We start from the raw sequence: 27,013 nt of genomic DNA on the forward strand, positions 1-27,013 counted from the left end.
GCACACTCATACTGCGCACCCCAAGTTATTTATCTCCGTCACACTTTTATCTCTTCCCGCCCTCTTCCCTCATCTTAACTCTCTCAAGCAAAGAAGACTAATAAGTAATATATTTACAGTCATGTTTAGTAATCTGGGTAATATTTTTGAGGGTTCAAACCGGTCCGTCTAGCGCCGCCACCTGACCTGCCATCCTCACTCGTCATTGGCCATGGCACAGGCGCCGGGGGCGCCCACCGATAGTATATAAAGGGGCGTTTGATTGCAGAACGTCAGTGAGCAACCACAGAGCAACCGAACAACAGCTCCTACAAGAAACTTCATATGAAAAGAGCACAAGTGTTACCTCGAGCTGGGAATTTTCCGGACTTAACAAGGGTTGAAAGTTTGAAGATATAAAAGTAAATCAAGTGTGAGAGAAGAGCAACATGAAGGTGCAGTCTACGTCTCCTATTGTGGTGGTAGCCAACAGGCTGCCCTTCTGCCTTGGCACTAACCCAGAAACTGGACAGCTGGTCAGGAAGCAATGGTGAGTACATGTGTTGTACATCTCATTACGTTTCCATGTTTCCATGATTATGTTTAGTTGTTTACACGTGTTTACTTATAACATGGTGAGTACATGTACATCTGTGAGCACATACACCTGTCCTAGTTGCCAGTCGCTGGGAAAAATGAGAACAAGTATACATCTACGAATATATATACGTACACCTATAATTTGTACACAGATGAGTATACACCGGCATACATCATGGCACTTGTACACTAAACGCTATTCGTATTATAGTCTTCACAAGTGTACTTACCTAATACCTCGTGCTTACTGATATTATGACACTGTACATACAGTGTAACTACACAGTATGGAGATGCAATATAGTGGAATTGTACACTATGGGAATACTGTATTATGCATTATGGTGGCACTGTACAGTATGATGATGCTATATAAAGGTACTGTACAGTATGGTGGCACTACTATAAAGCGGCAATATACATGGGTAACTATAAACATTACTATAAACATACTATAACATAGTATGATAAAACTAAATATATCGACATTACACAATTTGGTGTCTACATTATGGTGAAATTATAAACATTATGGTGACTACAAAATACAGTTAAACAGTGTAGCTACTATATACTGTACCGTGAAACTCAAGGAATGCATATTCCTTGGTGAAACTATACAGTATGGTGGCACTTATAAACGATTGTGGCAAAGTTGTGAGAGGTGTAGTGGAGGTCAACAGAGGTTATTTGTTTAAGTCTACGGTACCAGTTCTCCATATTTCATGCATGGTGGCCCGTGGTTTACAAACACACATGTGTACATGGTAATATACACATACTTGCATATATGACAAAACAAATGCGGGGTTCTTTACCCCCGTCGAGGCTACCGCTGAATGCATGTTTCATGCATGGTATACTCAAATATTGGATATTATTTGCCCTAATTCTTTTAATAATGCAGTAAAAACTCAAAAAATAGTTTTAATCTTTGTACTGTACCATTAAGACCCAGTGACAGCAGGTTGGTTTGGATGGGTTGCATGAAATTTTGTGGCACAAGCATAGAAGACGTTTAGAGATACCCGTGAGATACCCGTATTGATATTTAGCTACCTCAATAGGAAAAGTCCTCTCTACCTAGTTATGAATAAACCAATTACCTCACATACTGTACAATGCAACATCGTAATACCCATACCTAAAAAAATAATAATAATTGGTGCAATTTTCACCAGTCGAACTTTGCCCACAAATAAAAAGATAAAAGACAGGGGTACCTAGTGACAGCACTAGGATCCCGCTTCCTCTATCAAGGAATAAACAATTGAAATTGAATTGGTAAAACCCACGTGGTTCAGCTACCTGTTTGTAGCGAAAGTGAAGTTTTTGTTTACGTCTGGCCAAGGACGCTGGCGAGACAACGTGCCATAAAAACAGCGCTAGTATAAACAATCAACAGTGCCTACCGTTTCCCTCGACCCTCTTATGATACGGCAGTGAAAGCTACGTCATACGAATGTTCGTCCATGTTACGCCTGCAGTGCTGATCTTTGCGAGACGAGAAGTAAAAATTTACAGCATATTTAACAACTTGAACCAATCAAACCCAATAAAACCAAGCTCATATTTGACATTATTTGTACATAAAATGAGTTGATGGGATTAGTCTGACAGTGCGATATTATCTTGTGAGCAATTGAATGATAGAAATTTGTCCTGTAGGAGATTGTTCAAAGTAATTTTGCCACTGTACAATGAACAAAACTGAATTATCAATCAATTAAAACTGAGAAGCGGATCCTTTTTCCATCTTTACGTGGGCGGCATTTGCTTGTCAAATAGAAAAACGTTCCGGACCTGAAGTGATGGTACAATACTGTAAGCGTTTCGTTTGTCACTCCGGAAAAAAGTCCAAGGTTAAGGGTGGAGTGTTTCTTGTGTTAGTGTACTAGTGTAAAGTAGAATGATTACTTGTGTTACAGCCTTGTGTAAATAGGATTATAACCTCTTTAGTTTTCTAGAAATGGTTTGTATAGTTAATGTTTATCATTGATTTTGACAAAATCAATGATAAACATTAATTATACAAACCATTTCAAGAAAACTAAAGAGGTTGTTGTTGAACTAAGTTACACAATACATTACAGTACGTAGAACAATTTCACTTGTCCAGTGCTAAGTTACTGGTAGTGTTTTTCATGTTGATGTTTACTTATAACATTTGAATTATCTTTTATTGATAAATCAACCCTAAAAGTATTCTTCAATATCATTTAGTTGGAAAATATTTACAGTTGTTGGGGAGAACTTGTACTATTTGAAAAAAAAGTGATACAGTACTAATGTAGTTTGACTACGATGTTGTAGTACAGGAGTAACAGGACGACCTGGTTAATAATAAACCTTTACAGTACAGTATGACTAAACTGAATCCACATGACAGTAGACAGTCAAGTTTATTTTAAATTAATGATATAGTTGATATGAGCATTATAGTGTATCTATAAGCTGATGGCGAGTGAGTGAAATCTAGAATAGTGTGCATTATCAACCACGACTTAACTTTCAATTTTTCACTTCAGTGCTGGTGGTCTGGTGACAGCTGTAGCGCCTGTGGTGGTGGAGACGCAAGGGCTGTGGGTAGGCTGGTCTGGCCTCCACCTCGAGGATAATAATGTTGCCATTCCTGAAGCTGACCCAAACGACCAGACTCCTACTGCTGGTCTCAAGAGCAATCAGGTGAGTGTATTCACTTTAGTGACCACCTTCATCTGCAAAAGGGTGTGCCTTGTTGACTTTTCGAACTGCTGCTTCTTTTTGACATTAACTTTACTACTATAGTATACAGTTGTTGACACTGAGGAAGTCATATTAAACACGCATATCACTAAAGTGTCGGTAGACAATCATGCTTGCTAGTACTGTACACTACACAGTGAGGAGCAGTAAATTTAGTGTAATCTTGCAGCAAGATATTTCGTTTGTTCAACAATATTTTATACATTACAGTACTAATATAACATTAGCAATTGATACTAACTGCTGTAATATATTTCACAAATACAGTAGTGTATCAATTGAAATACAGTCGTGTTAAAGTAAATCAGTTGATGTAGAAAATGTTTTATTTTGTTTTTGGTTTAGGTGCTGCCTGTTAATGTCCCCAAGAAGCTGTTTGATGACTACTACAATGGCTGCTGCAATGCCACCTTCTGGCCACTCTTCCACTCTATGCCTGACCGTGCAACCTTCCAGGCAGATAAATGGGATGTAAGCATTCTTCAGCTTTTCCTGGCCTTGTTCAAGATATGTGAAGATGAAGGAAGTCATTCTTGATAGGAAATGTTAGTTGCAAAATGTTCCCCAAATTATCATGAGAACAGATCAGTTTATAGGCTGTAGATGTTATATTTTTTTTTTAGTCATAACAAACAAAATTTTGCAATCCATTTGATGTTTCAGGCATACCGGCAAATGAATGCAGAGTTTGCCCGGCTGACAGTGGAGGCAGTGAAACGCCTGTCAGAGACCCACCCTGGGGAGGTGCCTCTAGTATGGCTGCACGACTACCACATGATGCTGGCTGCTAACACCATCCGTGAGAAGTGTGATGAGCTCAACCTGCCCATCAAGATGGCATTCTTCCTCCATATTCCCTTCCCATCATGGGACATTGTGCGTCTCTTCCCTTGGGATGATGAACTGCTACAAGGTATCTTGGGATGTGACTCTATCGGCTTTCACATTGAAGATTACTGTCTCAATTTCATCGACTGTTGTCAACGACGTCTCGGCTGCCGTGTTGACCGACAGCAAATGTTGGTTGAGCACAACTCTCGGACAGTGTCTATCAATCCTCTGCCCATCAGTATCCCTTATGAGCGCTTTGTGCAGCTGGCAGAGAAGGCACCTCAAGTGGTAAAGAACAATCTTCATGAACAACTGCTCTTGGCAGTAGACCGTCTTGATTATACCAAGGGTCTTGTTCATCGCATCAAAGCCTTTGAAACCCTACTCCAGAAACACCCAGAGCAAATAGAGCATGTAACCTTCCTCCAGGTTGCTGTGCCATCTCGCACAGATGTGAAGGAATACCAGGAGCTGAAGGAAGAACTGGACCAAATAATTGGTCGTATCAATGGCCGATTTTCTACCCCAAATTGGTCTCCTATACGTTATATCTATGGATGTGTTTCACAGGACCAGCTTGCTGCCTTTTACCGTGATGCCTCTGTGGCAGTTGTTACGCCTTTAAGGGATGGCATGAATCTTGTTGCTAAAGAATTTGTTGCTTGCCAGACGGGCGAGCCAGGAGTCCTTATTCTTTCTCCATTTGCTGGTGCTGGTACCTCAATGCATGAGGCTCTTCACGTTAATCCTTATGAGACCAATGAATTTGCGGACACTATATACCGAGCACTCACCATGCCCAAGGATGAGCGTGAATTGCGAATGAAGCTGCTGCGTCGTCGTGAACGGGAATATGACGTTAATTTTTGGCTAAGATCTTTCCTCAAGACTGTTGACTGTCTCAATGATGATAACAAGTCCATGGCACCAGGCCGCCTACTTCCAATGCGAGAAGAAGATTTTAGTGAATTTTTGGGTTTATACGTAACAGAGTCGTCACGTCTGGCTCTCCTGATGGACTATGATGGAACTCTGGCACCCATCGCTCCCCATCCTGACCTTGCTCAAATGCCCACAGAAACACGTCGTGTCCTGGAACGCTTGGCACACATGCCAGATGTAAACATAGCCATCATCTCGGGCCGGTCCTTAGAAAATGTGAAATCAATGGTGGGTATTGAGGGCATAACATATGCTGGTAATCATGGGTTTGAGATCCTACACCCAGACGGTACCATGTTCATGCACCCCATACCTCACGAATATGAGGTGCAGCTGGAGGCCCTTAAGCAACGTCTTGAAGAGATATGTATAGATGGTGCATGGGTTGAAAGCAAAGGCACAGGCATCACTTTTCATTATCGTGAGGTTACAGGAGACAGAGTGGCAGATATCACAGCACGAGCACAGCAGATGTTTAAGGAGATTGGTATCACCATACACCAGTCACATTGTGCCTATGAGGCCCGCCCCCCAGTGACCTGGAACAAAGGTCGTGCTTCTATATACATTCTCCGCACGCTCTTTGGGCTAGATTGGTGTGACCGTGTATCAACAATCTTTGCTGGTGATGACAAGACAGATGAAGATGCCATGAAAGCATTGCAGGGCATGGCTGTCACCTTCAGAGTAACAAGATCTCAGAACCTACGAACAGCAGCTATGCATCGCCTGCCCTCAACAGATGCTGTTCTCACTATGCTCAAGTGGATTGAGAGAAGATTAGGGTCTCGGGTGCCTATATGCAATGGTCAAAGATCAAGAACGGCGAGTGTGTCTAGCAATGGAAACCGATCTCCGCCACGCTCTCCATCCACCCCTCATATTCGCTCTCGCGCTAACTCTAATTCTGAGCCCAATAAGCAGATGATGACGATAAATGACAAGATATATCATCAGTATATTGCCAAGAGGGCTTCTCCTCCCAGGAGCTCGAGTACGTCACCACCACACTCTCCAACACGATCCACCATGTGAACCTTGTACCTGACACACCTGTCATGTATTTATTGTTCTGGCGCTTGATCCCGCCCACTCGTGGCAGGTACCAGGGAGACAACAGCCTTGGGTGTCACCAGTTGTTGTTTTTTAAGTAGGCCAGGAATATGGCCTTTGCCCTGGACCATTGCAACGTGACTCGCAACTCTGGGACAATGTACAAATGTTTGCCCTTATGGGCACGCTTTTTATATAACTTTCTATTTGATATTTTAAATTTTTGATAAAAGTGTCATACTTTTTTATCAAATGTACACAAATAGTTTGCAATATATATATATTCACTAGAAATGACCATTACTGAAATTAAGTTGTACCATAACTTATCACTTTTATACTGTAAGCAATTGATTGCCTGTGGCAACACGGCCTATTGTGTAGGACGTCTTTTGCAACAATAATTATTTGTAACATATATTGTGAAGAATGACTGCTGAGTGTGATGACTAAGGCCTAGAGCCAACTACATATTTACATATGTTTCCTGTGATACTCTGGTGTTTTACTTCATAAATTGAGCTAAACACTGATATGTGTGACTTTTTTATAGGGTTTAAACATGCCTTCATAACTCTTTAGTAAAAGTCAAAGTAAGTCTTATACTCGCTTTTGATTCCACCCTAAAAAAGAACCACTTCATGATTTGAAGAAAATGGTCATAATTAAGGTGATTCTTGCAAAATTATTATGACAAATAAAGTACAGAATAAACTGACATAAGAAAAAAATAAATGTTTAGATGATTTGCAATCATACTGTTAAAAGTTTATCTGTAAATATTGTATATAGTCTCAATGATTTACTTAGAGATCGATAAAACCGTAACATTACAAAAGAGAGAATTCGGTGACATCGCTCCGTAAGTCCTTTTTATTAGGTGACAGAAGGCCCCCCCCACCCACCCAACCTTGAAGCTCATTGACGCGTACATAATGTTGGATTAATATTTATACTGTACAAGTATAGTGCAAATAATTCCATATATCTGTTAAAGATATCCAGTTCTGCTGAATTTAATGTAAATAATGTAAATACAATACAGAAATGTAAATAAAATGATGTTAAACAATATAGAATAATGAAAATAATATAATATAGTATGGGTAATAGGATTTTAGTTACAGATATTTGCGATAAATGTACCGGACTGTATTTGTAAAGCAATATACATATTCATAATACTGTACAGTTGTGAATATGAGTACTGTACCTAAATTTACAGTAGGAGAAGAGAGGTGGTTGAGTGCAGTGCTGGCCACACTCCCTCCTTATATATGAACTGATAGTTCAGTATACATCTGTGCTACATTTTCTTTTATCCTCTTCACCACTGATCAGCTCATTAGCCGTTTGGGCGATCGGTCACTTCTCTGTTACGCACTGTTGGCAGGTACTGGGCATGCACAGACTCCTGAATGTACCTGAACCTGCTCCAGTGTTGGTCAAGTCTGGTCTTGAAAGAGCTCACACTCGGTGCCGTCACAACACTTTGTACTGTGTACAATAGAGGACTTTATGAAAAATTAATTTCATATTGTAATACAGCATATGAGGATGTGTTTAATGTTCTGCTCAGGTGAAGTAGACACTGTACTTAATTTGTTAACTGGAGGGCACATGTAAATTTTGCAACTCTTAACTGAATCCTTATTGCACCCTTATTAGCATATACAGTACAGTATTTCCTCTCTATACTATACAGGAGTGCTTCAATTTAAAAAGCCTCGACTTATAAAAAATTCACTTATACCAAAAAAAAAATTCCAGTGATTTGGAATACGAATGAAAAGACCGATTTTATGAAAAATTTTATGGTATTGTTTTTTTGTAGCATTGGAAGATGCCAAGTTGCTGACACAGGCAATTGGCAGTGTACAGTAATGTAGTGCAAGCTAGTGTGTGGCCATGTTTCTGCATTTATACTGCACAGTATATACATATACTGTACTGTACAGAAAACATGTCAAGTGAAGGTGCTACTGTATATTGATCTAAAAGTATGGCTAACTGACCATCAAATAAGAGACAGAAATTTATAACTGATTACGTCAATTATGTTGATATGGAGGAAGAAATTGATGAATCTATGCCTCTGTCATACACATGCCAACAAGAACATGGAAATGACCACATCTCGGGCCCCATAACAGGATGAGGAATTTGATAATGAGGGTAATACTCCTGATGATCTTGATTGTGACCATGGATGTGCCACCAATTTCTGTGCTTTTTTTTTATAGGACCAATACAATAGGAGGAATCTGACATTGATGTCACACCATCACCCTAAGTACTGACCACCTACAGTTTCCTGTAAGTTGAGTATTCTAATATGGACTAAATAAAATTGATACTACATTGTATGGCTCTATTTGTTATTATGATTAATACATATGCTTCGAAGTACTGTATTGTATCCCACAAGAAAAATGCAAAAAAATTGGTATTTTTATGTTTGATGGACTTTTCTTCTTCGTAGAAATGTACTTCCCTATATATATTGGTAGTCAATGGGAAAAATGGATTTGATTTACAAAATATTTTCAGGAACATATCCCTTTCATAAATTGAAGCACTCCTGTATACAGAACACTGCTACCGGGTACTCAGATTCCAATAGTACCTCTCGTTTCCAAATGAATTCGCTGTACTGTACTGTATACTAAATCAATCCTCAAATGTTTCAAATATTCAAATATATTACAATAATAAAATGCCCAAATGTTACTTACAAATAAAGAAAATATTATATAAAACTATAAAATAAGCGATGTGAGTACTGTAGTGGTGTTAATTCTGTGTGGGCGAGAAGTTAGGAAAAGTGGATAGCTGGCTGGACTGAATACAAAATTACCCCCCAGGGACCGCGACCCCCTTAAAACGATTGTATAGTATGCAATTTCAGCATAATTCCCATGTTACTGTATTTAGCTTCCTTTGGTGCTGGGCTAATAAAAAATAATAACCAATTTCCATGAAAACAATATTTCACATGACCTCAGATAAGTTATTGTGTCATTAAATTCCTGGTACTCTGTTTACATAGAACAACAGCTGACCACCCAGCCAGCCTGGGAAGGAGGTGTTTATGTATAGGCAGTCCCCGACTTACGACGGGATTTGGGACCCAAATCCAGGTCGTAAGTCGAAAATGTGAAATTAATACATAGAAAATCTAAAATGGGTGTCTCTTTTTCTTCTCAGCACGACAAAACTCTCACTTTTAAGCTTGCCAGCCATTTTAAAGTGAATTACAAACGAAAATTTTGTCAGTACACAGCGCAATCACTGACGTCGGGACTCGAAAATACGTAATTTGAAATTTTTTGGGTACGACTGAGGTGGTCGTATGTCCGGGTAGTCGTATGTCGAGTAGGTCGTAAGTCGAGGAGTACCTGTAATGTAGAACTACTTTTTGTATAGTATGTGTTATTGTATTTTTTATGTACAGTATTACAGTATAGTGTATATGATACAATATTTAGTGCTTATTAAAGTCTTGTGATACCAAACTACAGTATTTTATAACAAAAAATTAAATAAAACAAAACAAAACAGTATTTTCACAATTCACCTGAACTAAAAATACAAAACTATTTAATTGGACAAGTTTATTGGATTTGTTTTATACGGAAAAACTTCAAATGCCGAACTGGCTGCTCACCAACTATTTCAGTAGAGAGAGGAAATACTGTAGTACAAATAAGAGTGGTACCACACTCTATATATACCTATATACCGAAATAAAAATATGAATAAGAGTGGTATCACACTTTATATACCTATGTAAAAACCAAACCTTAACTGTGACAACAGATTATAACATCTGAAAACCTCAATAAAAAAGTTGTGCTTAAACTGGATTCTGTGGTCTTGTAACAAACAGCTTATTGGCACGGACTCCAAGCTTCATTTGTTGCTTGTTCTGCAACCTATGCATGAACTTCAAATCTCGGGATTTCCTGCAAAGAAAGAAAGAAATAAACACTCGGTAAAAATTAAATGGGTGCTTTCTTAAATAAATGAAAGATCAAACTGAGGACACACCTTTTAAGGACATTAAGATTTTATAAATCAAACCTGCAGGCAATGATCTGTCAACAAGAAAAAAAAAAAAAGGTATGAATGCAATGAAATACAGGAGAAAAAAGGGATACCATCAAACACAATTAAATGTTTGTAAAATTTTACGGACAAGTTGAAAATTAAGCAGCACACAGGATTAATGGTTCCTCCCAACTGTTGAGGAGGTACTTTTGGTTATTATTTACTCTTAATTATGGTCTCTTACGTGTAAGTTAAAGTGAGGAAGGTGAGTCTGCTAGAATGAGGCAGGAAAGTTTGAGTGAAAGAGTAAATGCATCAAACAGGCTGACTATGGGTGTGGACGTGTCTGTGGTGGACAGGTACTTTGGTGTTTTAAGAGTCTGCTGTCTAGTACATAATGAACAAAAAAGGTATGAGGGAAAGTGTCATGGCAAATGCTCCCATTATGGCTAAAGTTATCACAGACTTCCAGGACTTTCCTATCCAAGAAGGAAAGGTTTGTTCCATGATTTAAGGCAGCAAAGGACAGGTTATTTCTTCTCCTGTGCCAACACCTCACACTGTATGGTACAGCCCATGTCTGCTGTACTGTGCCTTGAACCCACATGCATTTAAGATGAACAAACACTGTTTGCCTGTGTTTTGGCAGGCTGTGGATTATGGCAGCCATATTTGGTTGCTCATGCATCATACTATACCTAACTTGCATGGCTGCAACATATTTGTACTAGAATTTCAATGTGAAGAAAACTGACTGAGGAAATATAATACTTTCTTGTTAAAAAAAGAAGAAGAGAAAAGGAACGTAAAACCATACACTGTACACATTATACTGTATTACTCTATGGTGGCAAATAGTGACCAATTCCATACCAGAAGAAGCTGATACAAAGACATAAGTGTCAATAGATTGTAAACTTGTCATATGATAAAATACCCACGAATATATTCTCATGAACTAACTGAGGCCAATTGGGGTTTCATCACTACAGTCCCATGAAACTGAGCTATACCCTCCATAACAGCATTTATCCAAAGTATGGGAGGTAGTCCTCAGGGTGGCACCTACACAACTATTGTAATCATGACCTTCGCCCCTTTAGTCAGAGGGACTTACCTGGTACATCCTCTTACACCAAGCATCATATCAGAAGGATGAACCTGGTACGTCCTTTAATCTCCATAACAAAAGGAAAAGCTGGAAGGGTGAGATTGCTCTGATATGGCACAAATCTTATTCTAAGACACTGATATCTCACAAGGCCTAGTCAAATATTTTTTTACTGTATTCATCTGTTTTCTGACCTCTTTCTCTGAGTGGCCAGACCTGTTCTGTTTACTTGTTTGATAAGATTGACCCCCACATGGTGGGCAGTGGCCTACCAGCTGATTGGAGGGAGAGTTTATCCACACACACACACACACCACTTCCCTTATCCACCCCCTCTGGTTTAATGTTTGGTGACCACATCGGCCTCTCCGAGCAAAGGTGATTAACAAAAACTAAGTAATAACTGAACTCATGTTCATGATCATACCTCACAATGTCTGCCCTTGTAGCTCCATTCCAGCCCAGAGAACGATATTTTGCCATAACACTAGGGAAGGCTGCACCAGGTTTCTTCTTAAGGACAACAGCCAGGTGATTTGGATCTATCTTTTGCCTGTGGAAAGAAATTTTAGAAAGAAAAGATAAGCAGGAAAATATATGCCCTCAAGTGCAACACACCGCAGCAATAGATAACTTGATTTAAAACTATGATCAAGATTATACAGTCATCCATCAATTTTTCTTTGTCTTGCTCTTTTTTTTTTCTAACTTGGGTTGTACAGTATGAGGTGCATCATACATCACAAGAAACAGTAATACAATCACCTGACCTTAGCTTACATTAAGTGAAACAATGCTTCATTACTTTTTAAATCAAATTTAATATAAATTAATTGAACTACCTATGTTTCACAGACCACTTGTAATGTTAAACAATTTCAGCACATTTCTCAAGATTCCTCAATTGTGCCAGCAGTATTCCTTCTTACATGAGAATTCCACAACTCTTTTTCCTTTCACCTAAACTCTTTAACTGTTACTGGCCCCAAAAAAAAAACACTCAAAGTTAATGGGTCTGTGTACACAGCCTTCCCACATAGTCACCACCTCAGTGTTTCATCTTTTAACTGGAACTTACCACTATAACAATGTATCTACCACTACAGTCACCTTTTGTAAAATAATATTCTGTACATGAAAATACTTAACTTCCTACTACTGTATATATACAAAATCTGCCACTATTTTCTCTTATTAAAAAAAAAAAATCTGACCCCTGGTATTATTCAAGTTTCCCAATGAGTCAATGAAAATAAAATTTACAAAACTGAAAAATTTCCAAAAACCAGTCCTAAACAACCAATACGCACTCCATGAATGAGGTACAATACAATGAATATCTCACCGGTAATATCTGCGGAGGGACCTGTGACCAATACAAGCACCAGAAGGCAATACCAGTTCATACCCGTCCCCTGTGAGGACCGTCTGATGCACCTCTTCTTCACCTGCAGCGCCCTCACCTAGAATGTATAGTAAAGTATTGTACAGTATTTACATAGACAAACACCAAACAGAAGATTCACTCTTAAAAGTTTTTATATTTTTCCAGTGTATGCCTGGTTTTAAATACAGTACATGAACCCCAGTAATAAAAATAAATAAATAAATAAATATTAATATAGTACTGTACCTGTAATAATAATAACAATAAAGCCCATACTGTACTTTCAAAATTCCTGCCAAAAGGAAGCATAAGCTTGCCTCAGTTTTCCTTCCACCGGTATATAACATTTTGAATTCCAGGCAGTTGGTTCTGAGCTTTTGTCACTGTTATCTGCATTTATTAACTCTTATTCTGCCCTTATAATGGTGTCTAATTTGTGTAAAATTTACTGTGTTGAAGTGCAGTGGTATGACAAAGAAACCTATTATACTTACTATTTGCAATATGCTGAAATTCTACAGAAATAAAATAAGAGTAAGTCAGTGTATAACTTGAGGGAGTATTATTGTTTTGGTACCACAACCATGTATGATGTTGAGAAGAAATTTATGTGAAAAGCTGTAGTGTGTAGACCCATACAGGAAGCTATATCAGTTGACTTTGATATACTTGTTTATGAATGGTGTAAATATGGCAACAGTGAGGGTGCACAGTAGGGTATCTATTTCTATCCCACTTTTATGTGATAAGATTGATAACTATAATCTGAAGGTATCCATAATACAAACCGTGATTGGTACAGTACCAAGGAATTTGGACTGGAGATCATATACTGTAATGTGTATTTATATATTCATCTTAACAATCATTCATGTATTTACACAGGCTCTTTGAGATGTTCATGTGCTGGTGGTGGGATATTACACCGACTGTGAACAATACTGTACAGTATTATGCCAATTAATAAAATTTCTGAAAAAATCATGACAAAAAAACAAAATAAAAACATTTCTGGTCCCACACTATTCTGGATATGAGGCATTGTCCTGTATTTTATAGGCAAGTTACAAAAAAATTTCCAAAAATGTTCACTAGATAATCACAATACAGTACTCAATATAAAATAAAGTGTACACCTTTTGTTAACCATATTCCATACTGACTGTAGTAGACATACAGTATCTGGTAAATTAAAATTTTCATCATTAACTGTTATCATGCAGTCAGATATTGGCTCAACATTAACACCTAAGATCTTGACTGAATATCTAGCAAAGTTTCCAGAATTATATAATATGGCTTGTTTTGTTTTGTCTTTTATCATGTGTTGTGTGCACCAGGCTAGTAGGAGACCATCATTTCAGTAGTAAAGTTAACCAGTAGGTCAATCTTTCTCTTTTTAGTTTTCACAAGCAAAGTAACAAATCACAGTTGAAATAAAAAACAGAAAGATTAATTTCAGTTTTCTCTACATTGCTGGAATATGGGAATCTTCATTAAGGAGGAACTTTATATTTGATTACTGTACTAACCTGCATCTGGGTATGAGGAGGAATAATCATAGAACTCAGCATACTCCAGCAAGGTGTCACCGTCCAGGACTATTTTACGATGTCCTTTGTCGACCATGTGTTTGCGTATGGAGTCTAGTGTTGGGCAGCGTCGAGCCCTCCACTTACAGGCAAGGCACTCAAATCCACACCCAATCTTTTTATATAAGAAAAAAAAAAATCTATTCACAAGGCAACTTAAATTTTTTTTATGTATACAATAAGCAAATCTTCAAGTGTTTAATTAATAGTACAGAATCCTTGAGTATATTACATGAATGTTCAGAGCTCATTAGATCAAACAAAATAAGGGACTGATCCAGAGATCCCATTTCATAGTAGAGCCTGGAGTGTACGACTCAAATATATAGGCAGATAGGTTGAAAACCCCAAGGACCCCTGACATTACAAGTATTAATGGGAACTAGTGTAATCTAATACTGTAATTAGCCAACCTTCCTGTCCTTACCATATGATTCAATTAAAAGGGGGGACCTGGGAATGCAAAAGTTCCCACTTACAGCTGAAAGCTAAGAGCCTTTATTGTTCAACTAAAATTGGCATTTCTTGGTTTGAAATCCCATTCCCAGCTCACCTCTGTAGCAACCAGAAGGAGAAGGGAGGAAATCTGAATTGCCTGACTCAGGTTCACCTTTAAAATAGGATTTCAGGATCAATCTCTCACTTGCAAGCTGATCCCTGGCTTGTGGATGACTCAATTATCTTAAACCAGCTAGAAACAGAATGTAAAGAAACTCCAAATATAAATGTACTATACTGTATACCCCAAAGGGAAGAAATTCAACAAAAAAGGCATAGACCATCACCTAGCAAGTTTAGCACATATCTAGGGTTGACAGTAAGGTGAAGGATAATATGTATTGATCCCTTTTTTTTTATTTTTAGATCCCAGTCATAATTTGATGCCCAGAAGCAGGGATTTCACCTTAGGCCTACTGATTACACTAGTTGCTTGAACCTGACATAACAGTATATAAAAATATATGACAAGTACAGTACAGTACCTGTATACTGTAATTCTTTTCCTGTCCTTAAAATTTCTGCCATATTTCATGAAACTACCTCTTCCCATTACACATAATTCACATCTATAACCATAACCACACAATTTGTACTTGAGCTTCAATACAGCATAGGAAGGTTTAGACTGAAGAATGCAGTAGAGTAATTTCCAAATACGGCAAATTATGAAATGTCAATGTTTGCTGCACTGTAACGTACCTTTTCTCCCAGGTATGTAATGAGACCTGACACATCCACACAAAACTCAAGGTCAGGAACAAAGAAGGAATGTTTTTCTGTCATATGATGCAGCTCGTCCTCCAGAGTATCAGAATGGTGTGAACAAAACAGGCAGTCCAGCAGCTCTATTGTATCTCCCTCCCACTCATCACTGTCCACTTCTTCAACCTGTAAAAAAATATATATACAGTACAGTATATATTTTCTTAACAGTACTAAACTTTTTAACATACAGTACTGGCACCAAATAAATGGGATGAAGATTTTTTTAATATACTTTTCAAAAGATCATTGATCAAACATCTACAGTATGTCCATATTTGGCAATATAAATACAGTAAATGGCAAATTTACAGCGTTACACTGATGAATAAAGCATCTATCAACTGAAAAGTTTAGGACCAAGAAGGATCTGTAAAATAAACAATTATGTACAGTGAATACTATTATGAACATGTGTCTAAGGAAAGCCTGTAATAAACCATAGTACATGTACAGTATGAACTTGTGTCACTTTGATTATACGGTATTATTAGTTTCTGCAATACCTGCACACTAACTTACCGGGTATATACAGTACTTCATTATTCTCTAACACTCTCAATGATACTAACTTTACAAATAAGCTTTCAAAGTGTCATCATTCTCATACAATCACTATTAAACACCCTACATGTGTTCCAGACCGACATGATCAACTTACTAACCTTCTTGATCTTTGTTTTACCTCTAACCCCTCACATTATTCATACTCAATTTTTGCCCCATTAGGGTCTTCTGAGCACAATCTTATTTCTATTAAATCAAACTGGGCACAACCACCTCCCCCACCCCTTCTAAACGCCAACTGGCAATCCTTGCGAGAATTCTTCTCCAACTTTCCTTGGGATGAATGTTGCTTTTCCACTTGGGACGCCTCGGTATGTGCTGACAGCATTGCTGGGGTTATATTGGGCGGTATGAGTGCATTTATCCCATCTTCTACCATAACTTTCAATTTACAATCATGGTTTGATCGCTCGTTCTCTTGTGTGTAGGGAGAGATATAGAGTGTATCAAGCTATGAAACTATCTTCTTCTCCTATTACCCACTCTTCTTTCATTACTTCTAGGAACCGCTGTAAGGTTATTCTTCATAGGGCCAAGCAGAATTTAATAAAAAGAATGACCGCTGACCTGACTAACTCTTCCAGTAAATCCTTCTGGTCCTTAACCAAAAACATATGCAATAACTTCTGCACTCCCTCTTTTCCTCCTCTCTTCTGACCTGATAACTCTATAGCCAGCTCTCCCCTTGATTAGCCCAATCTCTTTGGCAACTTATTCTCCTCTAACTCCACCTTAAACAATTCCAACCCTATCCCTCCTACTGAACCTATGCACTTTCCTATAATCTCCACTCGTAGGGTTGCTGGTGTGTTATCCATGTTGGATGCGAGTAAGGAGCGTGGACTGGACGGAATACCCCCTCGTGTTCTGAAATTCTAGCCTCTATGCTTGCTCGCCTCTTTCACCTTTGCCTCAAAACCTAAATTTTTCCTTCTTCTTGGAAGCATGTCTCGGTTCAGCCCATTTCGAAGAAGGGTGACCATTCCAATCCCTCTAATTATCGCCCCATTGCCTTAACTTCATCCCTCTAAGTTTTTCGAAACTATCTTAAACTCATTTTCTCCATCACCTTGAATGCCTTTCTCTTTTGTCGGATCACCAGTATGGCTTTCGCCAGGCGAGATCTATTGGTGATCTGTTCTACTGCATCCATCTTTGGTCATCCTCTCTTAGAGGTTATGGGGAAACTTTAGTTGTGGCCCTCGACATCTCCAAAGCATTTGACAGGGTATGGCACAAGTCTTTGCTTTCTAAACTTCCCTCTTATGGTTTCTCTCCTCCACTTTTTTCTCTAATTTCTAGCTTCCTTGAGAACCAATCCATGACAGTTGTTGTCGCGGGATCGATCTCTCACTCTTTCTCTACCAATAGTGGTGTCCCAAAGGATTCTGTTCTTTCACCTACTCTCTTCCTTCATTTTATCAATGATTTACTTCACACTACGACCAATTCTATCCATTCTTACGCTGATGATTCTACTCTTCACTCTTCTTCACATTTTTCCCTTCCCCCTAATTCTCAAACTAGATCTGTTTCTAGAGCTGATATCATTTTATATATCAATGCGGATCTGTGTAACATCTCCGAATGGGGAGGTAGAAACTTGGTTAAATTCAATAGTAATAAAACACAGTACAGTATACTGTACTGTACTGTATTTGCCAATTACATTTTCCTAATTAGATGATCTCCCACCAATCACATTTCAGGATGCAATCATTCTGCCAAATTCTAAAATAGATATGCTAGGCCTCACCATTTTCTCTAATATGTCATGGAAGCCACACATCCTCAACATTGCTAAAGCTGCCTCCCGAAAGCTGGGAATGCTGTACAGATGTCGTAACTACTTCACTCCTGAGCAGTTGCTTCAAGTTTATAAGGAATCATTCATCCTAACTTGAAGTACTGCTCTCATATTTGGGGTGGCTCTTCTTGTGTCCAACTGTTAGATATAGGGTGGAATCAATGGCATTTCATCTTATTAACTCTCCTCCTTTAGTTGATAATCTCTCTTCCCTTTCTCTTCGCCGCAATGTTGCTTCACTCTCTCCCTTTTACAGGTACTTTAACGGGCAATGTTCGGTGGATTTGGCATCCTGTGTACCACTGGCAAAACCGTGGGCTCGTAAACTCGTCTTGTCTGCGGTGCCCACTGTTTCTGTGTAGATGTCGGTCACACTACAATAATCCGTTATAGTACATCCTTATTTCTTCACACAGCCAAACTGTGGAATGCTCTGCTTTCTTCTGTGTTTCCATACTCATACAATCTGTCAAGATAAAAAAGCTGGTTTTCCAGCAACTTCGGGTATAGATTAATATAATCTTTTTCTTTTCTATTTGCTCTTATTTTTTCGCCCCCTAGGCCCCATAGTGGGTCGATGACCTGTGCCCAGGTGGGCTATTCCCCGAAAAAAAAATATATATATACGGAGTAAATACATATAACTTACTCTTCAAACATACATGAAGACGAATAAACTCAACACTCACATCAACATACAGTCACTCAGCCAGTTGCCTGATTGTTCATGTAATATGGGGAAAATTAAATAAAAGAGAAATATTCTATATTGTATTGTTAAATTTCATATAATAATTGCTCATATTTTTGCTAATATTTATTTTTTCTGTAGAGCAGAGTTTCAGTTGACAGATACTGTACTTAACTGTAATGATATTTTTTTAAGTTGTTGATCTGCAGAACCTGTAAAAGACATGTGCATGCTGTTGATGTTTTTTTTTTGTGGATGAAGAAGTTTGAGATGGAATTGTGGTATGAATACAGTACTGTACTGTATACCGTATATGTCGTGGTTAGAGAAAAAAATTGGGAATGAACTGGAGCCCTGCAACACACCATGACTATTCTGTATAAACACTGAGGGAGTAATTTTTTGGGCGAGTGACAATAGTAGTGTGGAATGGGAAGATAATGATTCATTTTACTGTAGAGTGTATGGATTAACACAGTTTACAGTGAAGCTTGGTGTGTGTGTGTGTGTGTGTGCGTAATAATAATAATAATAATAATAATAATAATAATAATAATAATAAAAATAATAATAATAAACGGTTTATTAATAGAGTTGCAGCCGGTGGCTGAAAATATACAGACTTACATTTGATTTAGACACGTGTGTGTGTGTTTGTCCCATGCTTGGGGAGAGAAATGCTGACCAGATAAATAAAAAAATATAAAGAGGTAAAGAAATATCAAATCTATGACATTACCTCCGTATCCTCGTCATCTTCTTCATCATCTTCCTCTGTCGGTTTAGGTTGTCTTTGCTTCCCTTTATTCTTCTTGTTTTTAATCTCTGAGGAAAGAAGATAAAGAAAAACCTTTAAAAAAAATTAACAGTGCAGTATAAATAAAGAGACATGGATTGTGAGATTGTCAGACAGAGAAATGGCCAGAGTTTGAGAGAATGGGAAGAATATGATTGATAAAACACTATAGACTATATTGATCTGAAAATGAATGGTAAGGAGACGAGAGAAGGGAAACCAAGAAGAAAAGGAGAGGATGAAGGATACACTAATAGCAAAGGAGAATGAATGTCCAAGAGGGGGCAGTATTTGTGCAGGACTGTATTGCATCAAGAGATGTTGGGGATGGACGTAATGCCGATAGATGATACTATGTTGTATAATGAGATGGGTATGAATCAGAGATATTTGTGGAAGGAAAATACCAGAGAAGAATACATCTCTTACAGCAGTGACAGTGAATGGAGGAGAGCAAGTGAAGTGACTGTTTGCAGTATGGTAGAAAATAGCTTGCAACAAATGGAAAAGCAAAATACTCGTAGTAGAAGTTTTCAAGTACACTATCAGCAATCTCACCAAATATGACAACAATGGGGTGTGTTTTCCTGAGTACGAAGATGATCATGGGTGATGTATACAGAACACTAACTACACCCCACATTCACCAAACCACTTTAAATGGAAGAATATTCAAAGGTTGTGAACAAAGTAGCAGTTGAGAAAAATTCTTACAGTAAAGGATACAGTATTTCAGTTATTTTTTCCATGTAAAATTAACCTATGACAAACACAGTGACATTCATCAGAAAAAATAATCCACCATGTTTATTTTCCCCACTATATGCTCCATCCATCTCCATTTACTGTAATAGGTGTCTCACATCTCACGCTACATGTTCACACCAGGACTGGACCCAGACAGGGTAGTCTTGGGGGGGGAGGGGCCCACAGAAGGACCATCAAGTATGCAAATGGCATACATACTACATACTTTTGATTAAAAGTAGTTAAATTAAGTTTAACAGGATAATCTAATATACTATAGGACTAGGCGTGTGTGTCTGTCTGTCTGTCTGTTCTGGGCAGCCGAAACGACACAATCGTTTTTCATCATGTGTCTGTGTCTGTCTGTCTGTCTGTTCTGGGCAGCCGAAACGACACAATCGTTTTTCATCAAACTTGGTGGAAAAATCGCAAAAAAAATTCGTAGTGGAACAAACCTGGTCCCATGTCGATGGTTTCTTTAGGAAGGCATTAATTAACCATTCTATTTACGGTGGAAAACGATGCAAGTCTGCGGACTTGGCGCACCCGAATTAACCATGCTAGTCTACGGACTTGGCACACCCTCATTCGCTGTAAGCTAGCCAAGCACGAGCGTTCAAACTTTCACTGGGCACGAAGGTGCCCGCGATCACTTGTACTTTACTAATACAGTAGTCCCTTGGTTAACGCACACAATTCGTTCCAGAAGGTAGTTCGTTAACCGAAAATTTCGTGAACCAAATCCATTGTTTCAATGGGATATTGGGTAAAAAAAAAAATGCAGTAAAGTACACTTACTTTGAGGTGTGTATGTAGAAGGCTCCTGGTTGATGATGATGATGGGAATTAGAAGTGGGGGTGGAGAAGAAGGGAGAAGAGAAGGAAATGGGGATGGAGGAGAAATCACCTTTCAGGTGTCCGATGCTTGACGCCTCATTTCACCAATAAAATTTTAAGTTCACAAGGTGTAATTCAAGATTATTTTCTTTAAATCAACACTGCACTGTGCCACATATTATCAATATGTTAAATAAATTTCAGAATGTCCAATAATTGTACTGTAAAAATGTAAAAATACTCTGTGTTCAAGAGACCCACAAGCAAGATGTTTCCTCCACTGAACAGAGACACAAACAGATGCCTTGGTGGGTGAGTGAAGTGGCTGATGGGCACACCAAACACTAGTTCCCTGTACTGCAATTATGTTAAATAAGTGCTAAAATGACTAATAATTTTAATATAAAACTCGGAAAAATATTGAATAACACAACCTTCTTGATATTTACTCCAATGGAAATGAATGTAAGCCCTAGAACCGATTACTGTATTGGCGGACTAATCTACCAGCCGATGAGCAAGCCAAAACATGTTGACATGTTTTCGTAAGAATTTCGTTGAACAAATTTTTGTTCGTTAACCGAATTGAAGATTCTTATGGAAAGTAATTCGTTAACGGAAATTTCGTTAACCGAGGGACCACTGTACAGTGTTTTTGTGACACATCCCTCATATTTTACAGAAGTACTGTGTTGATACCTCTCACAAACAGGTATTGTGACTCTTGCAAAGGCAATTTGTGCTGTAACTTTATGAAAGGTACTGGAATTTCTGTACTGTAATTGGAGTTATGTAAATTATTGTACAGTACAGTATAAGAGTCTTTCATATAACTGTAATAGTTTTTCACAGTGCATTCAAAAGAAAGAATATTTACAAATTGTGATGCAGTAGCATAATTATACTGAAGTTAAAATATCATTTATACTTTCAGCTTCCATTTGACAAATCATATTGCTTATCCTGTCATCAAATACAGAATTAAAAAATCGAAAAATGTGTTTTCTCAAAAATAACACAAGAAATCAGGATGAATTTCATGTACGTATCTAAAAATAAATATGGAACTAAATACTGTATTGTAATTAAAAGAAAAAGAGATGACAAACAAAACAATTTAACATTAATGGACTAAGAGTATATGACCTACGGTACATTACACATTTGTTAATCAATTATTCCAATGATAAAGGTTATTGTGATTTTTATTCACAATGCAGCACATTAGTTCGATAGAGCCTTTGTATAATTACCTTCTGCTTGAGCAACAACAACCTCTGAGTGCTTTTTGGATTTGAGGTGATTATCGTAGGCATTCTGGGAAGTGAAGGTTTTCTTACAAGGTCTGCAAGGTATCTTCTCATGAGCATTTGTTGTCGCCTGTAACGATGGGTTATATACTGTACATTACTGTGGTTATAAGAGAAAAAAAGTGTTAATATGGAGGACTTCACAGCAGCTTCTCCCCATCTCAGTAACAGTAAATTCGCCCACGGCAGGTGCTAAGTTAAGCTGGGCTAGGCTAGGTTAGGTTAGGTTAGGTTAGGTTAGGTTAGGTTAGGTTTGGTTATGTTAACTCAACTTAAACTTTAAAATAAACACTTTTTAACATATTTGCCATAACTACGACAGTGTCCACTATAGGAGAGAGCAAAATTGTTGGGTTTTTAAATTCGTTTTTTATGAAAAATCAGCAGGTGTGAAGTCATAAATAATTATGAAAAAGTTGTTGGTGCATTATTTGCATGCTCATTTATCCTGTATTCCATTAGAAACTGAGGCAGCTGGAGTACAAATGAAGAGAGAGAGATTGCCAAATGGATTGAAAACTACAAATATACAATTTTTCAATAATGGCATTTAGAAAGACTCCCCTGAAGATTAACTAACCTAATACTGCACCAACCTAACCAAACAAAACCTAGTCAAATCTAACAATGTAATCTAACCTAACCTACTCTCCCAGGCAGCAGCAGAGTATTAAGTCATCAGGTAAGACAAGCTTATCCTTTAGGTAAGAAATGTTGGTTACTGTTCGGTTTAGCACATCTTCAAATCGCATAGAAGCACTTAATTTTAGGCAATTTCTACCTCATATATACATTCCTCGGCCCTTGAAGTCCTGGAAACGTGTTTGTTTCAGAAACATCACACAAGTGAGGAACGCCTGGGAAATTAGAACAATAAATCTCCACCCGTCATTTTTGTCCCACCGCGAGCTGTCTCGAGCCTTGAGACGGGTCCGACTAATTACCCAAATGTAGCAAAGTGTAGCCGCAATGAAGTCAAATAATGGTCCTACATGAATAAATCGGACTGCTAATCACTTCTCGACTAGTATTTGGTGTCACAAAGTCACAAAAAACTGGAAAACTTACTTTAATCTGAGTTAATAGATCGCGTGCATGTACCGAGGGAGCGAGTAATTACCCAAATGTAGCCGCAATGAAGTCAAATGATGGTCCTACAAGCGTAAATCGGGCTGTGAATCACTTCTTGATTATTATTTGGTGTCATAAGGTCACAAAAAATTGGTAAACTTAATTTAATCTGAGTTGTGTTAGGTTAGGTAAGGTACATGCACTCGATCTATTAACTCAGATTAAATTAAGTTTACCAATTTTTTGTGACTTCATGACACCAAATACTAGTCGAGGTTAGGTTAGGTTAGGTACATGCACTCGATCTATTAACTCAGATTAAATTAAGTTTACCAATTTTTTGTGACTTCGTGACACCAAATACCAGTCGAGAAGTGATTGGCAGTCCGATTTATTCATGTAGGACCATTATTTGACTTCATTGCGGCTACATTTGGGTAATTAGTCGGACCCTGTCCTGACTGCCTCCACACACCCCGCAGGGGTTAGGTAAGGTTAGGTTAAGGTAGGTTAGGGGTCTAGATGTTTGGTTTATGATGTATTTGGATGTATTTTGTTCAGATCTCACCTTCGTTTTTGATGGAAAATAGCCGTTTTGATCAAGGATGACTTGCATCTTTTTCTTTCAATCCCAAACAACGCATATCCCATGGAAACGAGGGTCAGACCTGAACAAAATACATCAGATATCAAATACCTCGTGAAAAATTCGAGGGTGTGCTAAAACGATTAATTACCGAAATGTTTTCTTCTATAATGATTTTTCGTTAGATAGCTGGTTAGCCCGGATCAGTGGATATTGATATTACCCCTTTTTTACCTAAAGTATCATTAATTAAAGTAAGAATGCCTGCTTACCTGCTGAGCGTTGCCTTGGGCCTGGACAACACGTTCGTTGTAAGTTTCTCTGGACACTGGAGGTAACACGGCAACTTTCCTCATTAAGTTATATCGATGCCAATCAGATCGAAAATGATCTCGCTGTCCATCGCCGTCAACAAAGACTACGTGACAGCTGAGACAGGTAAACGTCGCCATTATGAGCTGAAAAAGTTAATAATACACAAACGTTGCGACACGAGACGTCAGCGAGCTCAGTGCTGTGGCCTGGGAGACCCAATGTTTAGGATCCGTTGTTGAGTCTCGATCAAGGAAAGTGGAAATATCTCACAAGGAAGTATCTCCGTTACAACTTTTATTTTTGTAAACAGTTGCCAGTTACCACAAGAGAACAGACTGTAGAGTCACCGGAGGACAGAGCTACCAACTTTCCAAAGAAAACGGACAAAGAATTGGGGAAAACAATGCTGTTTACTGAACTACATTTTTTAGCATCAAGAAAAAGGTACTCATGAGTACCATAGAAAAATTAAAGTTAGAAATAGTGTACTTGGCCTACATTAACTATGCAAATCTTTACTAAAGACGATATTAATGTAAAACAAGCAGACGAGAAGCAGACGAGAAGCAGTGACAGTAGCGCCATCATACCCAGGACGAACAACTAAAACATTTACCAAATTTCACTATTTGGTTTAATTTCCATCGCAGGGAAATTTAAATTTTATTGGATATTCCTTGGTTCCCAACCCCTTCCTCATACACGATTAATCGAACCACTTCAAAATCGACTCACTCTCGCTTTAGAGCCCAATATCAAATACAGAAGACGTACTTCGAAAATCACTTCAGAATCTAAAGAAAGGACTGGGAAAAGCAAGAAAGAAGTGACTGCCAGATGTAGCGAGAGTTTTCAGCATTATTTGTATTGTTTACAAAAAAACAATGTAACCTACGGGACTAACTTACCCTCTGTTGATGCAGTTATAATGAGACTATGATTAGGATACAGATATTACTGGCAGATAGGTGGAGGGGCGGGTCAACCTTATCTTTTTTACTTTTACTTTTATCCTCTTCGCCACTGATCGGCTCGTTAGCCGCTTGGGCGATCGGTCACGTCTCTGTCACGCACTGTTGGTAAGTACTGGGCATGCACCGGCTCCTGAATGTACCTGAACCTGCTCCAGTGTTGGTCAAGTCTTCTCTTGAAAGAGCTCACAATCGGTGCCGTCACAACACTCTCTGGTAGATTGTTCCAAGAGTTTACAACCCTCACTCCGAAAAAGTTTACCCTCACGGTTTTCTGGACTTGCGGCTTCTTCAATCTTGAGCTGTGTCCTCTTGTAGGGCGAGCGTCCGCCAGCTCCAAGTAAGGACACTCGACTGAGTAGTGCCCCCTGAGATGCTTATACACCTCAACTAGGTCTCCCCTTGCCCGTCTGTAGTATAAGCTAGGCAAGTTCAGGCGCTCCAATCTCTCAGGGTAGCTGAGGTGCCGAAGTGCAGGCACCAGTCTGGTGGCCCTCCTTTGAACATTTTCAACTGTGTCATCTTAGGGATGCACGTACACTACAACATTATATATTAGGGTGTGAAAAAAAATCAACCATACAGTACAGGAACAGTGAGATCACTACTTTAAAGAAACAAGTTTGTTGGATGATTAATAATGGAAAGATTACAATAATTCTTGCAATGTATAAGATTACATTATCTGTTCCTTTAATGTAGTACAGAGTTCATGTAAAAATTAAATCTTTTATTGCTGTAAATATAATTCTTTTAACATTTATAACTTTTTATTGTCAATAAAACATTTCAATTTCAATTTCAACTTTAGAATCTGCCCAGACTTTTAGATTTCTTTCACTCTTTGAAATGTCGGTTTTAATTTTACATCTTGACGACATATGAAATTAAACATCAAAACTATGTTCTCAAAATTGACAACATTATGTCCAATAGGCTTTTACTGTTTGGGCACAGTGAACATAATCTTGTTTACCTGCAAGCAAGATAATAAAAGAAAATTATTTAACTTTTTGTTGGAGGAAAGCAGTGTTGGTTTGTTTAATCCTTTCATAGTTTCCGCTGAGTTTATCCATACATTCTTACAAGAGAAAAAACAGACAGCACTCATCTTGCTTTCGAGGCTGTAATGATGACGCGCATTAGTTTTGTGACTTTTTGTCCAAGTGGCTCACAGCTCAGCAGGACTATTAATTAGTGGACGAAGAGGATAAAAGTATGTATTATATCTTACTGAGTGCAACTCTGTTTTTTTGCACATGCTGAACCAATGTAAATTTGAATGATAAATTCCGAAATATCTATCTATCTATCCCACTATCAAACTTGAAATAAGAGTGTGGTTCCAGGCGATAATCCATGGGGTTTTCCAGGGGGTCCGGGCCCCTCTTTCATCAGAAAATTCCAATACTTTTTCTTTAATGCAGTATTGTACTCGTGCATTTTTGTATTGTAAAAATAGTTACTATTTACATCAAAATTTCTCCTAATATCAAGTGTACATGGCTTCAAAATGGCCTAAAAATGACCTTCATATTGGTCAGATTAAAACAAAAAATTATAGGGGAACCCCCCAACTGGGTAAGCTAGCTGGGTTCACCATGTTCCCTCACCTACAACTTCTTGGAGTTGGACCCCCCCCCCTTTTGATATTCCTGGATCCGTCTGTTATTGTTTTACAAAAGGAGTTATCAAGATTTATGAAATTTTATAGATTAGATACATTTTTGATGTTTGAACTATGCGTATTCAGATTTTTTTT

General features: G+C 38.2%; 2 protein-coding genes across 2 annotated transcripts; one reads left to right on the forward strand and one right to left on the reverse strand.

Moving 5' to 3' along the window:
- Positions 1–258: 258 nt before the first annotated feature.
- Positions 259–6,753, forward strand: LOC121861358 (alpha,alpha-trehalose-phosphate synthase [UDP-forming]-like). Its single transcript, XM_042359010.1, has 4 exons — positions 259–529; positions 3,108–3,264; positions 3,670–3,795; positions 3,988–6,753. Exons 1-4 carry the CDS (start codon positions 429–431, stop codon positions 6,130–6,132), a joined length of 2,529 nt encoding a protein of 842 aa, XP_042214944.1. The 5' UTR covers positions 259–428; the 3' UTR covers positions 6,133–6,753.
- Positions 6,754–9,749: 2,996 nt separating this feature from the next.
- LOC121861382 (zinc finger protein 622-like) lies at positions 9,750–24,636 on the reverse strand. The gene is made up of 8 exons (XM_042359039.1): positions 24,238–24,636; positions 22,252–22,378; positions 19,358–19,443; positions 15,491–15,679; positions 14,231–14,405; positions 12,657–12,774; positions 11,739–11,864; positions 9,750–10,115 (listed from the first exon to the last, which is right to left on the reverse strand). Exons 1-8 carry the CDS (start codon positions 24,415–24,417, stop codon positions 10,007–10,009), a joined length of 1,110 nt encoding a protein of 369 aa, XP_042214973.1. The 5' UTR covers positions 24,418–24,636; the 3' UTR covers positions 9,750–10,006.
- Positions 24,637–27,013: the final 2,377 nt, after the last annotated feature.

Source organism: Homarus americanus, unplaced genomic scaffold, assembly GCF_018991925.1.
Source record: "Homarus americanus isolate GMGI-L3 unplaced genomic scaffold, GMGI_Hamer_2.0 scaffold40248, whole genome shotgun sequence".
NCBI lineage: Eukaryota > Metazoa > Arthropoda > Malacostraca > Decapoda > Nephropidae > Homarus > Homarus americanus.